Below are 16,482 nucleotides of genomic sequence, written 5' to 3'. Positions count from 1 at the left end.
TACGCTCATATTTGTGGTGTTGTGGAGAGAACACATACTGTAGTACATACCTGACCAGAAGATATTGTCAAAGGGTTCACTCTCTTTGGCACCAAGTGGGTTCTTCATTTGGCAGGAGATCTTTTGAACCTGCTGCCATTGTGCATTTTTGGTGATCAACAGCGTTGAAGAATGTTCGTCTTTAACTGTTGTTGACTCTTTCAAGTCAACTCCAACTGTCCTCCAGCTGTAGGTGACTGGTTCAGCACCTGTGGTGTTTCCATCACAGCTCAGAGTGCAGGACGACGAGGAAGAAGAACAAGTGAGTGGAGAAAGCGTCAGGGAGGGCTTTGGGACTTTGCCTGTTGATGGAGAAAACAGGAGAGAAGTCTAGGTCATTCTACTTTTCTACAGTTTCTGTCCCTACAGTACATTCTGACCCAACATGGAAAAAAAAAATTAAGAGGCAGTGTGAATGCATGTAAAGTCAATGGAAGGAGATATGGAGCCAGTGTTGCCACATACAGCGGGTGGTTTCCAGCCCAGAAGCTGTTAAAAAACTGCCTAAACGCACACAAAAACGCCCATAATATTTGAGGAAACATGCCCAAAAGAAGCACCCCCCTCCCCCGTATCAATTAGTCTATAATTGTGTATAATGTAGCCCACATTATACACAGTAAACCAGTGATACTCAACTTGCAGCCCGGAGGCCAGATGTGGCCCGCCATAGGGTACAGAATGGCCCCCGACCATTATAATTCACAATGAAAACTAAGGTGAAATAAAGGATGACTGAGCTCCAGCTAAATTGTCAAATATCGCCGTCTGCTCGCCACCCAGGCACTTGTATGTCCTTCTAACTAAACTTTATCTAAAGCCACTTTTAGATTGGCCAAAAATCCCACTAATATCCATAAATAGGTTATATGCAGCAATCCTGAAGTTAAATTCAAGACTTTTTCAAGACCCTTCCAATAAATTTCAAGACCCCATCGCCACTTCAAGCTGTAACCGATTACATCAACGACACACCTTCAACTAACACAATTACTATACATTTGGAGTTTGAGATTGCAAACTAAACGGTCTTAGTTTGCCATAATTCTATGCACTGTATCAATACAACAGAATTCAGATAGGCTGGGAAGGAATAAAGCTCAAGAGAATAAATTGCGTGACTTAAAGAATTTGCACACCAAGTCCACATTTTCGTCCAAAATTGACGCACGGAAAAAAAGGAATACGACTAATTTGTGTTTATCATCGTTTACACACCGAGTCCGACAATTACGTCCGCCATTTAAGTTTTCGGACGAGGTTCGATTTTCTGCGTTTTTCGCATCAGTAAAGTTTACAACACTTTTCAGCCTTTCGGTTCTCTGTGATGGGTGAAACCTGCATTCCTATAGGTTGAGAAAATTCTATATATTATAAAAAACAAGGCCAGGTCGAAACCTGGCATACGGCCGGTGCATGCGATCGTCACCCATATACTATACCCTCATCTGATTTTCCACCTTTTTTCCCTGTTTCTGTTTAGGGATGCAGGATAAAGATTTTTTTTTTAAATAAATGCTGCAGCTGCACACTTACTGTTTAAACTTGAATTATAATTGTAGTTTTTCTTTGTTCTTTGATGTGAATTTATGGCTTTTTGGCACCTACCTTTTAAGGTTTAAGAAGTAAGCAGAAGCACATTGTTTTGTTTTAAAGTTGAAGGCTACATGCCATTTGTTCATTGGAAATGGTTGCATACTTTAATAAAGGAGATCTCACCGCTGTTTACATGCTTTTCCGATCGGCTAACACGCTAGTTATAGCCTACTTAGCTCAGCTGTTAGCTACTTATCTTAAGCTCTCTGCCTCGCAGTAAGATGTTCATGTTCCTTATGCATAACATTCATGTATATTTGCTGGAAGGGGAGACGTCTCCCGCTACTGTTGATGTCCAGAGACACTGGGAAGTGTGTGTTTGTTTATTTGTTGCGTCGCGTGTAACGTTAACATGGACCCTCTGCGGCCGTGAGCGACTCTGTCAAGCTGAACGATCAGATCAGGGCAGACAGGAAGTCCGAAACCGGACATTCGTCAAATAAAACAAATTTCAAAGTAAAAGCCCATCGTGATGAAAGGGTGCCAGGAGTCGTGCCAGGAGTCGTGTATGCAGCGATTGGGACACACATGCTCCTATAGGCACAAGCACCGGCCTAAAAATATGTAACCTTTATGTAAGAAGGAAGTCCCATTTAGATCAAAACCCTCTTTTTCAGTGGAGACCTGACCAAGATCAGCAGCAGCACAGATAAGTGCAAAGACAGAATACAATAAAAACCAAATATAGGAACAAACTTCAATAAAAAAAACATAGGATACATACAATACAGCATAAACTAACAAAACATTTAAAGAAGAAGAATAGTGAGTCTGCTACGCAGTTGAGAACATTAATAACCTTATTGGTCTGAATATTTTACACGTTTTTCCCCTGGAAATACATCTGAAAAAGGGGTGTCTAGTGAGTGAGGCACCGTCTGTCTCAGTCTCTCTCTCCCTCCCCGCATCAGCGCTAAACACTGACATGTGCACGCACACGCACACACACACACACACACACACACACACACACACAGACACACACACACACACACACACACACACACACACATGACGTTCGTTTCCTTCGCTTTCTCTCTCTGTGTCTCCCTCTCTCTCTCTCTCTCTCTCTCTCACAATCCTGTTCTGATCCGCGGAGTGAACACACTCAACACAGCAGACAGGGGCTGAGTTCAGCAGCATGGACAAAACGTAACAAAACGTTTGTTTAAAATGGAAACGGTGGTGCGTTAAACACCCTGTTATGTTATGCAAGCAGGGGTAATCTGCTGTGTATGGGGCTGTTCACACATAACGTTTGCATTTTTGCATGGAAAAAACACAACCTGTAGCACTTTTTGTGAGGAAAGGGACAATTAGGTGACGTTAGCTGCAGTTGTTGTCCCTACCTCAGATCTCTGGTGGTTGGATGGCATTGGTTAGCGCTGTGTCGTCCGAGCAGACTTGTGAAACAAGCGAAGAAGGCTAATTTCCAATAGGCCTACACATGTCCGGTATAATCCATTCTGCTTTATGATCACTGTTACAGTAACGTAAATCCACGGATTACAAGGTCTGGTGTTCTGCCAAAAAGTGAAAACTGACCAGTGACCATAACGTTAGCTGCAGCTAAATCGTGATCGACATGAAGCAATAAAGTGATTCGTTCTCCACATTCCTTGTGGCTAACGTTATGGGACGACAACAGTGTAGTCAGTAAACTAGTGCCACGTTTTCAATTAGTTTTATCGGGGGTGCGTTATGGAGAAGCGTGCATCTGTCTCGTGTCGTTAACGGGAGCGCATCTCCACCAGTAAATTTTTGTGATGAGCTGGGAAACTTCCTGTTAAAACTTTCAAAATGATCCACATGACGATGTGTGCGTACCATTTTTAAAGGGGTGGGGCGAGTACCCGAACAGCGGAAACATTATTTGAGTACTGACGTTATGAACGAGTACTCATCCCTAAACTGAACCCGTTCGTCACGTGCGTCGCAGTCCGTTTCAGACTGAAAACATAATTTGTCTGAGATGACAAGTTGAGAGGCGGGTCATAGTATCATGTCGATGATTTGATTTGACAATTCTGTCGACTGGCTTTGGCATTGGTCAATCATGGCGTGTTCTACCCCCAAATTGAGTGGGATTCAGCGTGTTGTCGTGCTACGCGAGTGGGATCCGCGGAGTACCAGGCAGGCAGCTGCTTCGTGCGGAGCGAGCGGACAATCCGATGCATGGGTGCTGCCCGCCCGCCTGAAATCTCCGAGGGCAGACCCCTGAGAACCACGCTCTCAAGCACGCGCCTTTTACACTATTTCTGTAAATACGATATCCCTGGAATGTGCGTTTTAACGAGTCAGATTCTTTGCATTCTTAGAGATTATAGTTTTTGTTTTTTGTTCATGTTTCTAACAATTGGCCAAGTTAATAGTTAGTTTATAGGAATTCTGCCACATGACAGGCACTAGGCGCCATTTTCTACTTCATTTGGAAGAGAAAATTCTCCTGAAATGAAGATTTGATTGACAGCTGCATGTCGTGATACGATTGGTTGAAATGGGGTAGAAATTTGATAGTACTAGGTGACGTCAGCAAACTGTAACTTACAGTTATCAATGAAATCTTGAAAAATGAACTTTTGATGTGAAAAAGTGTGAAAAACTAAAGAAATTTGATTTTTGTGATTTTTTTTTGGCATACATTATTAAATAGGTGCACTGCATACCCAGGTATTTGAGCTAAAAGAAAAGATAAGTCATTTTTGGGTTCAGCTCGACTTTAAAAATCAGAAGTGCGCCTTGAATTACAAAAGATTGCCCATATGAATAAGGAAGTAGGCAGTGGGCCCTACTACAAAAATCCAAAGCACTCAGTCTCCATAGAAGTTAAAAGCCTTTATTTAATGTTGGCTAAACCCAACGCGTGTCGGCACAGACTGCCTTCATCAGGAGTAACGTTACCCCTGATTAACAAGGGTATGCAGGCACAGACTGCCTTCATCAGGAGTAACGTTAGCCCTGATTAACAAGGGTATGCAGGCACAGACTGCCTTCATCAGGAGTAACGTTAGCCCTGATTAACAAGGGGATGCAGGAATCCTCAATTTCAATTCAATACTTTTAAGACCTTTTTCAAGACTTTTTCAAGACCTCAACGCCACTTTCGTCACATCAGCAATAGGGGTGTGAATCACAAGTTTAATCACGATACGATATATCGATTCTTTGGACGCCGGTACAATATTTGCTGATATCAAAGTCTGCCACGAATACGATTTTGATTCAATTCAGGTGTCTGCGATCGATATGAGACGATATATGCCCATTTAACACAATCAATAGCTACAAATGTAATACCTTCTCAAATGACGATTAAGGCATTTTAATCAATTTTAAGGGCCTTAATGTTCCAAAAATTTATTTTCAAAACTCTGCGGATACCCTGTGAAGGCAGCCTGCACACCGCCTATTAGGGGTGGGGGAAAAAATCGATTCACCTAAGTATCGCGATTTTTAATGTCACGATTTTTTGAATCGATCTTTTATTCCAGAATCGATAATCGCAAAAAAAAAAAAAAAAAAAAAAAAAATTGGTGCTTGCAGTCAGGCCACTCACTGAACAGCAGGCCAGGCGCCACCTACTGGTTTACTAGTGGTTTTATTACTTTATTAGTTAGTCTAAAGTAATAATTACACTTCAGGGTTAAAGTGGGTGCATCTCATTGTAAAATTGGACTTCAAACGGCCCAAATCTGGCTTCAAACGGCCCGAATTGGGCTTCAAACGGCCCAAATTTCACACGCGTCGGCCCATATCGGCCTGGCCTGCTTGGTATCTAATGCCCGGCCTGAATTATGATCCCAGTCCGCCCCTGTTTTTAACTATATCGCCCAGCCCTACTCATGATATATAATATACAGTCTCTAGTGTATGATTAAACTTTTCCTATGTTCTAATCTAGTGTAAAAAAGCAAACATACTGAAAAAAGAAAAGAAAAAAATAAACAAAAATCGCAATAAATCGTAATATCGAATCGCAATAATCGTAGAATCGCAATACTTAAGAATCGCAATATAAATCGAATCGGCACCCAAGAATCGTGATAGTATCGAATCGGGAGATAAGTGAATCGCCACAGCCCTACCGCCTATGCATACCCCAGTTTGGGAACCACTGCTGTAGTGTTTTTTTTGGGGGGGGGGATGGGGGGGCATGGTGAAAGTCAGCCATGGTGACGTCACTGCTCACGATAACTACCCATAGAGACACGGCACCGCATGAAATAGGCCACGCCCATCATGGGGGAAAGCTCTCCATTCACTTCCAAACACACCAGCGTCATAGAGAGCCCCAGGAATGAGTCCGGAAAACATCGATGCTAACACTTCCGGGTTCTTCACTGTTTTCGCCTATGGGATTTTTGAATGGGTTTTTGGTGCGATGCTTCAAATATGGTCTCTGGGCAACGCAAGCTTAATCAAACGCGAACCAGTGTTCAGCAGGATAATCTTCACACATGAAGACCACTTTCATGAGTTTTTCAGCTTTTACGTGCCGTTAAAAGGGCGGCTAGCTAGCAAACGGCTAAATGAGACTACACTGTTGAGTCGACGGGGATATTATACGTCAATAACGTCATCACTTCATAGGACGAACACGGAAATTCTCTTTCCCTCACCTGGTTCAGCCCAGGGTAATCAGTGCACACCAGCGCACACATCAACAACAATCCAGGTTGAGTGGTGACATGACGGGGAAGCCGATGCGACACTGTGCGTAGTTCTGAATTAGCTTAGCACGAGCTTTTTACTTCTAGGGCTCGCATTTACGCTTCCAAACTCATGAAAGTGGTCCATGTGTGAAGATTATCTCACTGAACACAGGTTTGCATTTGATTAAGCTTGCGTTGCCCACAGACCTTATTTGAAGTATCGCACCAAAAACCCATTCAAAAATCCCATAGGCAGAAGAAACAGTAAAGAACCCGGAAGTCCGCGACTTCCGCGTTCCGACTACAAAAATACGTCATCCCTGGGGCTCTCTATTTTCCTTGAATTAAACATAAAAGCGGTTGTGTGTTGGGCTGCGCAGACAACAAATGTAAAAAATGTCCAATTAAAGTTTTTTTGTACTCCCGAGCAAAACAAGGAAGCTATTGAGAATTGGCGAGAAGAAAAATGTGGATCTAGCTATCAAGGAAGTAAGTTGGACTGTTCATCTTCCATATAATATGATATTTGTGTGCAACACGTGACATAGGTCGAGGCGATGTCTCGTCATAGGGTTAGCTGGCTCAGCCTGGCTGAGGGCGTGGTCAGGGTGGGGTAAATCCCCCGTTCTATCCATTCAGCAAAGTTAGAATTTAGCTGCTAGACCGGCCCAGGCAGACACGATCGCGGATTTAACCACCGCAGCAGACGTCTTGTGTTCTGCTCTAGAACCCCCAAACCTGTAGGTTAGAGCCGCAGCACTGTCCTTTGGTGAGTCAGCCCGTTGAGATATATTGGCAGTTTTACCCCACTCTCGCGCCAGCCGTATAGCATTTTGTGGGTGTTCCCACTAGGGATGTCAATTTTCGGTTAATTTCACCTTCGATTAACCGACGCTAATAATCGATTAACCTATCGGTTAATTCATAATTTTTTAATATTAACTCATTGAGTGCCAGCCACTTTTGGAGAACGGACGCTCCCAGTGCCAGAGTTTCAGAGCGTTTTCAGTGATTTCTCGAGGCCCACAGAATATTGTGTGATATTACTATGTAAACACCGAACACGCAAAAAGAACAAGGAGACTCTATTGTATCATCAGCAAAAAAAAGTTTATTGATACCATTTTCCTTCTTTAGTTATCAGCTGGAGAAGATAGGTCAAAAACAGCAAAAATATGCTTTTCTATCAGGAAGCTGAGATATTCACCCTTTTGTGAAATGCAGCATTTCAAGCACATTCACTGACTCTAGATAATATCTTCTGATGATGTGACCTGGTTTAGTTCTGTGGTGCATGCGTGCCCCACCCCCCTCTCCCCCTCTCTCCCCCCCTGAGCTGGAAACTCCTCCCCACACGCACAAAGTCTATTTTCGGAGCCGCTTTTTGCGCCGCGCGGCTCCTTGCAGCTCACAGCAGCAAGGAGGAAATGCCTAACGCTACTGCAGGTAAGGGTTGGCCCTTCGGCGTGGGGTGCTGCCTTTCTGGTGGGTAATCCTGTGAAGAAACTATGCAGACAGACAGACAGGCAGAGGAGCTGCAGTTGTGTGCGCGGATTGATTGCTGTTGGCAAGCAGCCCAGAGCCATCTACATGATGGCTCTGCGCTGCAGCATGAGCGCGGTTTGTCTTTGATCACGGCTTTGTCAGGCTGTATTCCTGACATTTCTGTCATCTGGAGAGCACTGTCGCCACCTAATGGCTCGGTAAAATAGGTTATAGACATTCAACATGTCCCAGAATTTTACAGGACATAGATCTGGCTTCGATGGACATCCCCCCGTCAAAAAACGCAATTGACGACAGTCGTCGTCTTTGGCACTCTACGTCAGTATTTGAATTGACGACAGCTGTCGTCATTGGCACTCAATGAGTTAAAAGAAAAAGTTTTTTTTTTTTTGTTTTGTTGGTCTATTTACTCAATGAGCTCATGCCCAAACAAGGCGTGTCTATTTAGATGCTGAAATGTTAATGCTTTTTGTGTTAGAATTATGCCTTTATTTTTTGTTGGCTTTGCTGAAATTTATAAGTTTATTGCCACATTTTGATCAGGTAATCATTCCAAAATCATTCTGGCTCTTATATGGATGACAAGGAAATATATTTTTGAGAGCTTTATTTCCTGTTTATGTAAACATTACAACAACAACAATCTGTTATTTCTTTTGATTTTTTCACATTAGGCCTACTGTCTTTTGCAGCATAAAAACTTAAACAAAATATAGCCTATTTTGATTTGCTGCCAACAATTGAACAAAATTTGAACAAAATAGTTGCATGATGCAAAACACTGTGCAAAATCTGCAAGGAAACTCAAAAAACGTGTCCAATTTTTTTTTTTTTTTAATATTAACTGATAGACCGACAGCAATAACCGAACAACGACGTTAGCGACGGTTAATCGATTAACGGTTAACCGTTGACATCCCTAGTTCCCACACATGTCTCTATGGGAGAACGCTAGGATTGGGGCGAGTTTTTGTTTCCCCCCGTTTTGGGCGTGGTTTCTGAATGATGGCACACTCCACAGTGTCTCTATAGAAGCATTGGAAGTGCCCTGTTCGTCTGTTTACTCCAAACAAACCTGAAGCATGAAGCACAGCACAGCACTCCCTGTGTGCCAGGCCTGGGCCATATAGCCCCAAAAAATATTGATATAAAATAGTTCATATCAGTCGATATCGATAATTATTGATATTCTTTTAATTGATAAAGACCACGAGAAAAAAAGGTTACATTTAACCTCTTTATTTTGAATCTGCTTATTGATCGAGGCACACAGGTAATCATTTCAATGTTAACACAACATTTAAAGCACAAATTGAGTGTTGCAGCTGTGTAATAAATATGCTCGGGTGGGAACCTTAGGATTTGTCTGTTTGATTGGCTGCTTGTGTGTCACTCGTAGCACGCTCCATTATCAAGGGACATATCGATATACAGATCCTTTCCAAAAAATTTGAATATCATGGAAAATTAGTTTTCCATAATTCCTTTCAAAAAGTGTAACTTTTTTATAGATTATAGATTCATTACACACAAAGTGAAATATTTCTAGCCTTTATTTGTTTCATTTTTCATAATTTTAGGCCTACAGCTCCAGAAGACCCCCAATACAGTATTTCAAGAAATTAGAATAGTGTGAAGAAAATCAGCAGTTACTTCTCAGTTATGACTGACTCCAGCCTCAGTCCACTCCCTCTGAATCTCCGCCAAATATTTGAATTGTCTTTGCTTGACAATCCGCTGAAGCCCATGGTATTTCCATGATATTCAAATTTTTTGGAAAGGATCTGTATATTGAACTATTTTTTATTGTATTGATGAATTGTCTATCGCCGAAATATATTGCTATTGATTTATCACCCAGCCCTACTGTGTGGCAGAGGATTTTTATGCTGTATCAATCAGATAGAGTGGAGCAAGCCTGACATTTATATGAACTTTACATTGACAGTACTAACTTAACTTACTAACCCTAACCTGTCTATGAAAATGTTACATGATTACTTTAAAGGGACACACCACTTTTTTGGAAGTTTAGCTCATTTGCCACATCCCCCCCACATAACCAAGATACAGCATGCCTTACCGGCACTGTCCGCTCAGTTTACAGTGAGCTAGTCGTGAAGTTAGTAATTATCACCTAGCCTAGGTAAACCCAGCCACCACGTGACCTGCTCTCTCAGTTCCCAGTCACTATAGTGACTGAGAACAGGTCTGAGAGCAGGTCACGTGGGGGATGGGTTTACCCAGGCTAATTATCACCATAGAATGGAGGCTAATGGTACAGCTGTAAGAAATCTGCCAAAACAGACATCTCACGCCGCCAAAATACATGTTGTGCTTCAGGTACTCAAAATTGATGAAATATTAATCCAAAATGCACATCATCTGTCTTTTTGGAAGGAGAAGAGGTCGGCGGCCATGTTTGGGAAGTAGTGCCGGCTACCTCTTTTCCTTCTAAAAAGACTAATTATGTGCATTTTGGATTAATATTTCATTGTGTGGTGAGTACCTGAAGCACAACATGTATTTTGACGCCGTGAGATGTCTGTTTTGGCAGATTTTTAACAGCTGTACCATTAGCCTCCATTCTATGGCGATAATTACTAACTTCACGACTGTAGCTCACTGTAAACTGAGCGGACAGTGCCGGTAAGGCATGGTGTATCTTGGTTATGTGGGGGGGATGTGACAAATGAGCTAAACTTCCAAAAAAGTGGTGTATCCCTTTAAGGAGCAACACCAGGCAATATTATGTAGGACTTCAATGTGTTGTTCCAACTAGTAAGGTTAGTAAAACAAGACTATAATCTGCAGGGCTCCAGAGTGTGTGTAAATAAATACATGCATTTTCCCACCTTAAATTCGGCCAGTGCGTGTAAATCTTTTTAGAACAACACGCACCAGTGCAGCCTGGAGTCTATAGCGTCTTTTTCCCCCCTCCACCATGTGCTTTGGAATGTGCTTTTGCAAAGATCCGCCCTGCTCTGTCTCTGATTCGCTCAGATCCTCCTCCTCATATTCCTATTGAATGACAAGGATGTTAATTCTGCACAAACGCGCCCTGCTCTGCCTCTGATTGGCTCTAACACTCTGCCAGGGAAAACGGTACAGGAGAGAAGTCTAGGTCATTCTAGTTATTCACCTTCTTTCCCTAAGTTAAGGAAGTGAGGTACCCTCACCCTACAGTACGTTCTGACCCAGCATGGAAAAGAATTAAGAGGCAGTGTGAACGCATTGATAATCAATGGGAGGAGGTAAATGGAGCATAAAGTAAAATAAAAAAAGTTACACTAAAAACTTGAAAGGATCTGCTACACAGTACTGTTCAAATGTATCTTAGGCACCCTAGATTCTTTTTATACACATGTAGTCTTAGATGTTTACATTTTCTGCATCAGTGTAGACTGCTCTTTATAGTACAGTTTTTTTTTTTTAGAAACATAACAGTAAAGACAAAAAACCCAAAAAAATAAATCATAATAATGAAAGCAAATTCAGGCTCACCTCTCATCTGAACTTAGAAAAATCCCCAATCCTATCTTAAAACTAACCACTAGCCTGCTAAATATCTAGTCGTGTCAGGAGAGAGAAGAGCGTTGTGAGGCAGACACGGCTGGGGTGATGTGTGCTGTCTGCAGCAGCGCACTACAAACAGGCAAGTGGTCTGACTGAGGAGGCCATTCTCACAAACTGGTACAATCTGCTGTCCCACAACCAAAAATCTACTGTAAGAAGCAAAAGTAGCTATGTATGAACATTTTAAATGTTTACTAGGGGGCCCTTTACACGAGGACAGTTTCTGGAAGAAACGACACAATAGCGTTTCCTTAACACCTTTTCCTTCATACCTTCTCCCTGTTTACATGAGCGCTGTTGAATTTTTAAAACGCCGTAATGTACATGCCAGGTCGCTAGGTGGCAGTGTGATCACCTTATTCTTTGCCCATACAAGGACGCTTCTGCATGACGTAATTTCGTAATCGTCTTTCCGGTTTTAAACGCGGAAGTAGATTACGCTTTCCGCAGTCATTTAGACTTGCCAAAAAGCTTTTTTCAAGCTAAAAAAAACCCCAAACTGTTTTAAAGTTTTAATATTTGTCGGGTGAGAATGTAACATATATGTGACCAGTTTATCAGAATAACGCCTATTGGAAATCTTTAACGAGTAGCGAGTGTGCTATCTGTCAAACCCTACTGTAGGCTACTGGCAGTGAGAAAACACTGTCGACGTGCTTTTGTAACTAACGTTAAATGCCGACCGGGTACAGCCATCGGCTCCTCGCAGCAGTAACGTTCTGAACATGTAACTGAAGTTGGCCGCAGTGTAGCTTAATTGTGAATGTTGCCAAACTTCATTCATACTGACATTTTATTTGGTTGCCAACTCGCGCACGGCTATGGCATAATCGCGTGTGTCGCGTGTGCAGGCACGTCAGAGTTTCTGAAATGTGCCGTTCCAAAGCGATTACATGGAGCCCTCAGCGGGAAGCGTCTCAAACAATTTCACTCTGGAAGGTGGTTCCAAAATGTGTCGTTTCCTAAGCGCGAATTCGCCGTCGCCGTCTAAAAGGGAGGCACTAACGATACAATAATTCCCTGTCACCATAGGAAACCATCCTCGTGTAAAGTGCCCCTAGATTATTATATTATATATATATTATATTATCTGTTGAAACCTGAAATCATATTTGAGATAGTAATAAACGTACCTCTCTGACAGAGTTCAAAAGGTAGAAATAGGAGGTATACTCTCCGAGCCCAGAAACCTTACCTGTGGGGTCCCTCAAGCATTATTGGTCCACCACTATTATTTTTGTTGTATATTGATATGACATGGAGTCAGCCTGCTCATGTCCTTTATTTCTGTATGCTGACGATGCCACCTTGTTGGTAACTAGAGTGCATAGAAACAGTTTGAACATCTCTTAGTAAAGACCTTCAAAATGTAAGCACTTATGCAACAATAAGCTATCCTTGCACTTAGGAAAATCTGAATCTGAAAACAAGATCCCTAATGAAATTTAAAGTGATAATACGGAAGATTTCAGTTTTCTTGTCTCTGACAACACCAATGGCCATGAGCAGTAATTGCAGATGAGATCCACACAGTGGCGCATATGTGACATGAAGGGTTTTTTACATTCAAGTTGGCCAGTGGGGGCGGTAATGCAACGCTTGGATGCCAACCGCGCACACATCTCAAAAGAAGAAGAAGTTGCTCAGCGGACGCCACTGGAGATCACTATGACACGTGGGCGGCTGGGCGCTGTGTGCGTGTGTGTCAAAAGGGAACAAAAGGCTGGCTCCTGGCCAATCCTGGCGCTTGACTGCTGCGTAGGCGGGCACAGGGTGTCTTCTGCCCAAATCTCCAGTGGGATCATATTCATCATAATAACGCGGAAACAAAAGCAACTTGCTCCGACTCCGCCTACCCTCGCTGGCGGGTACTGGGTGCTGGGAAACACGTCAAGAACTGTGCGCCTCTTGTGATATCTTTTTGTTTTTGTTTGGGGGGCGGGGAAAGTGTCGCCACAGACACAAGTTCATAAATGTTGCAATACAAAGAGATGCAAGGGCTTTCATCAATGGGCCATAGGCTCAATCACCATTGTGTTAACTCAGTTGGCGATATGTATAGTGACTTTACAGACATTTATTTACATGAAAATCTTACGTATTATCACTTTAAGTCTGCAAATTCTTTGAATGGGTTTAAAAACCTACTGAAAAAAAATCTTACTGAGTAAGCTAGAGTAATGTGCAAACCTCTTTTTGCTAGCCTGGTTTTTGAACTTATGTTGGTTTATATCTCTTGTTCTTTTTATCCTTGACTGTTCTGTATCATTTATGATATGTGTTACTGTATGTCATGTTTTTATAAGACCAGGGACCATGATGGAATTAGGTGTTTATACTTTTTCATGTCATCCCTTGGATTTTGGTATTCTTTGTCCAAAATAAAATCAATCAATCAATCAATCAATCAATCAATCAAAACTTTTTAACTCTGACTCAGTGTAGTCTTAGACTGAATTTCAATCATGGAAGACCAAATAAGGCATTGATAGAGCACCCCATGCTGTCATACCCCTCAGCCCAAATGACGTCACTAAATGACGTCACCATCTCCGACGTCACCTTCTCTATGACGTCACCTTTGCAGTGTGACGTCAGTTGCCCAAATGACATCAGTTATGACATCATAAATGCCCTTCTCCTGGTACTATATAAAGCCCCCATCACCACAGCTTAAGTCACACTTGTGCAGTCATCACTCACCTTGTGTCAGCATCACGCATTCATCCAGCATCTCCAGAGCAAGAAGCTTCATTCAGTCCATCACCATGTCAGAGTCTGAAGACGAGCAGCGAAGGGTCAACTCCGCCGTGGTCGCCTTCCTCCAGAGCATGATCAACGCCCCGGCCAGCCCCGGGCAAATCTCCAATCCCCAGGCTTCATCTTCGGGCGTCACAAGGGACGCTCCTCTCACCAGGGGCCGCAGCCGCAAAAGAAGATCCAGCGCCACGGAGGTCCAAGTCGTCTCGCCCGGATCTCAGTCCGCACAGCACTCCGGAGGCCGTGGGCGCGGCAAAAGAGCCAAGAAGTCCACCTCCAAGAAAGGCCCAGCGAAGCGCACCAAAACCGCCGGCTCCTCGGCGGACGCTACAAGGCTTCCAGCCCCTCCAGGCCTCCAAGATCCCCTGATCGCAACGATTTCTTCACTGGTCGGGTCCCTCGTCGATGCCCGGCTGAGGACGCTCGGGAGCCCCACGCTCCCCACGGCAGCAACCCAGACAGCACCGCCCCAGGTTTCAGGCTTGTATCCCCCTTTTCAGCCGGCATCTCTTCCGGTGATATCAGCCCAGCCAGCCCCGCTTCAAAATCCAGGTGTGTGCACCGAGTTCCCTCCCCTCCCCGCGCACATTCCCCCAATGAATACCCTCGCCTCAGCTATCCCCTCCCCCGCATACGGGAGGCCTTATATCCCACTCTCAGCAAACGTATCGCCCAGGCTTCGATCCATGATCCTTCAAGGCAGAGATATCAACCTAGTCAGTATTATCCTGCCGTCTGCTGAGTGCAGCAAAAAGATAATGGGCGGCCAAGATATATCGGCCGTCCTGAAATCTTCCGACCCCCGTCTCGCCAGAGAGCTATCACCAACCGAATTCCTCGTTGCGTTCGGGGGTTTTCCGCGACATTATATGCTCAGTGTATCCCAGCCGTCGCGCCGAGTTAGATGAGTACTTGGCACTGGTGGGAGACCTCCACCTTAGGTACGGGAAAAGCATATTTTACCAGTACCATAAAGCGTTCTCTACAAAAGCTGCGCTGTACATAACTCGTTCCAACACCCGTCTAGACTGGTCCGTGTTGGATACCGAGCTATTGGTACTGGTCACGGGCGGTCATCAGGCGATCACCTGTTTTTCCTGCGGCGAAGTAGGCCACACGGCTCCCTTATGCCCTACGGCTGCCTTCCAGGCTTCCGGGAGCAACACCCCGTTTTCGGCCGGTCCACCCCCCCTCCTCCAGCAGGGAACCTTCCAGCCATCTCAATCAGACCGCCAGGGGCGCAAGGTAGTTATGCATAACAACATGGCTATTTGCAATAATTTTAATGAGGGAGTTTGCACATATCCTAACTGCATTTTTCTGCACGTCTGCAGCGCCTGCAGGGAAGCGCACCCCCGCTCCGTCTGCCCCCGCAGGATCCGCCCCCCAAGGCAGTTCCCCAAAAAAGAAAAGTTGGGCTAACAATCATAAAATCCCTTCCATCCACCCCCATCGACATCCCAGCCCTGGCTCTCGAATTAGCCTGCCACCCTGATCGCGTATTTACCGATCATCTCTTAACCGGCCTCTCCCAGGGGTTCAAAATAGGAGTAATTTCTCCCCCCACAATTTCCCACGTCTCTAAAAATCTGCAAACGGCTCAAAAAGAGCCCAAAGTAGTTTCTCAACTCCTTAGCAGGGAATTATCAAAAGGATTCATAATCGGCCCATTTGATTCTCCCCCCTTCCCGGTGTTCCGAACAAGTCCAGTAGGCGTCGCCACTCGCAAATATTCCGGCAAAAAGCGCCTGATTATAGACCTGTCAGCGCCTCATCATGGCCCCACTCCAAGCATAAACAGCCTCATTCCTCCCGAACCTTATTCCCTCCACTATGCAAAAATAGACCACGCCATTCGTCTAATCAAACTGGCAGGCAAAGGTGCGTGGCTTTCTAAAGCCGACATCTCAGACGCCTTCAAAGTCATCCCTATTCATCCCTCCCAATGGCATCTATTCGGAATAAAATGGGATTCAAAATTCTATTTTTCCGTAAGGCTCACGTTTGGGTGCAGAAGCAGCCCCGCCATCTTTAATTCACTAGCAGAAGCTCTATGCTGGATATTGCTAAACAATATCCGTCTCCCCGCAGTGCTACCACCTGCTAGATGATTTTTTGCTCATCGACCCTCCGTCCGTCCCCTCAATCTCCCTAGTCAAACTCAAAGAGACGTTTCACAGGCTGGGCGTCCCTCTAGCTGAGGAAAAAACCTCCGGGCCCTCATCATCTCTCGAATTCCTGGGCATTAATCTTGACACCAAGCTTATGCAAGCTTCCCTCCCCCTCGAGAAATTGTCTCGCATCCGCGAAATAGCCCAGTCCTATTCAGCAGCCAGCCACATTTCAAAACGAG

General features: G+C 44.1%; 1 protein-coding gene and 1 long non-coding RNA gene across 2 annotated transcripts in view; both read right to left on the bottom strand.

The window, feature by feature from the left end:
* The window catches only part of LOC310774127, a 47,982-nt gene that overhangs the window by 9,711 nt on the left and 21,789 nt on the right, over nucleotides 1–16,482 (bottom strand). The gene's annotated exons all lie outside the window — the stretch shown is intronic.
* LOC310774190 (uncharacterized protein) overlaps nucleotides 1–16,482 on the bottom strand; it is a gene marked incomplete at its 3' end in the record, with an annotated part of 36,643 nt that overhangs the window by 4,648 nt on the left and 15,513 nt on the right. Inside the window, exon 3 of the mRNA XM_083634260.1 lies at nucleotides 51–341. Within this exon, the coding sequence (XP_083490386.1) occupies nucleotides 51–341 (291 nt within the window). The remainder of the gene's footprint in view (nucleotides 1–50; nucleotides 342–16,482) is intronic.

Source organism: Poromitra crassiceps (assembly GCF_964638095.1).
Source record: "Poromitra crassiceps genome assembly, chromosome: 3".
NCBI classification, from domain to species: domain Eukaryota; kingdom Metazoa; phylum Chordata; class Actinopteri; order Beryciformes; family Melamphaidae; genus Poromitra; species Poromitra crassiceps.
Note: the sequence above shows the minus strand (reverse complement) of the source record. Positions and strands in the feature narration are given on the sequence as shown.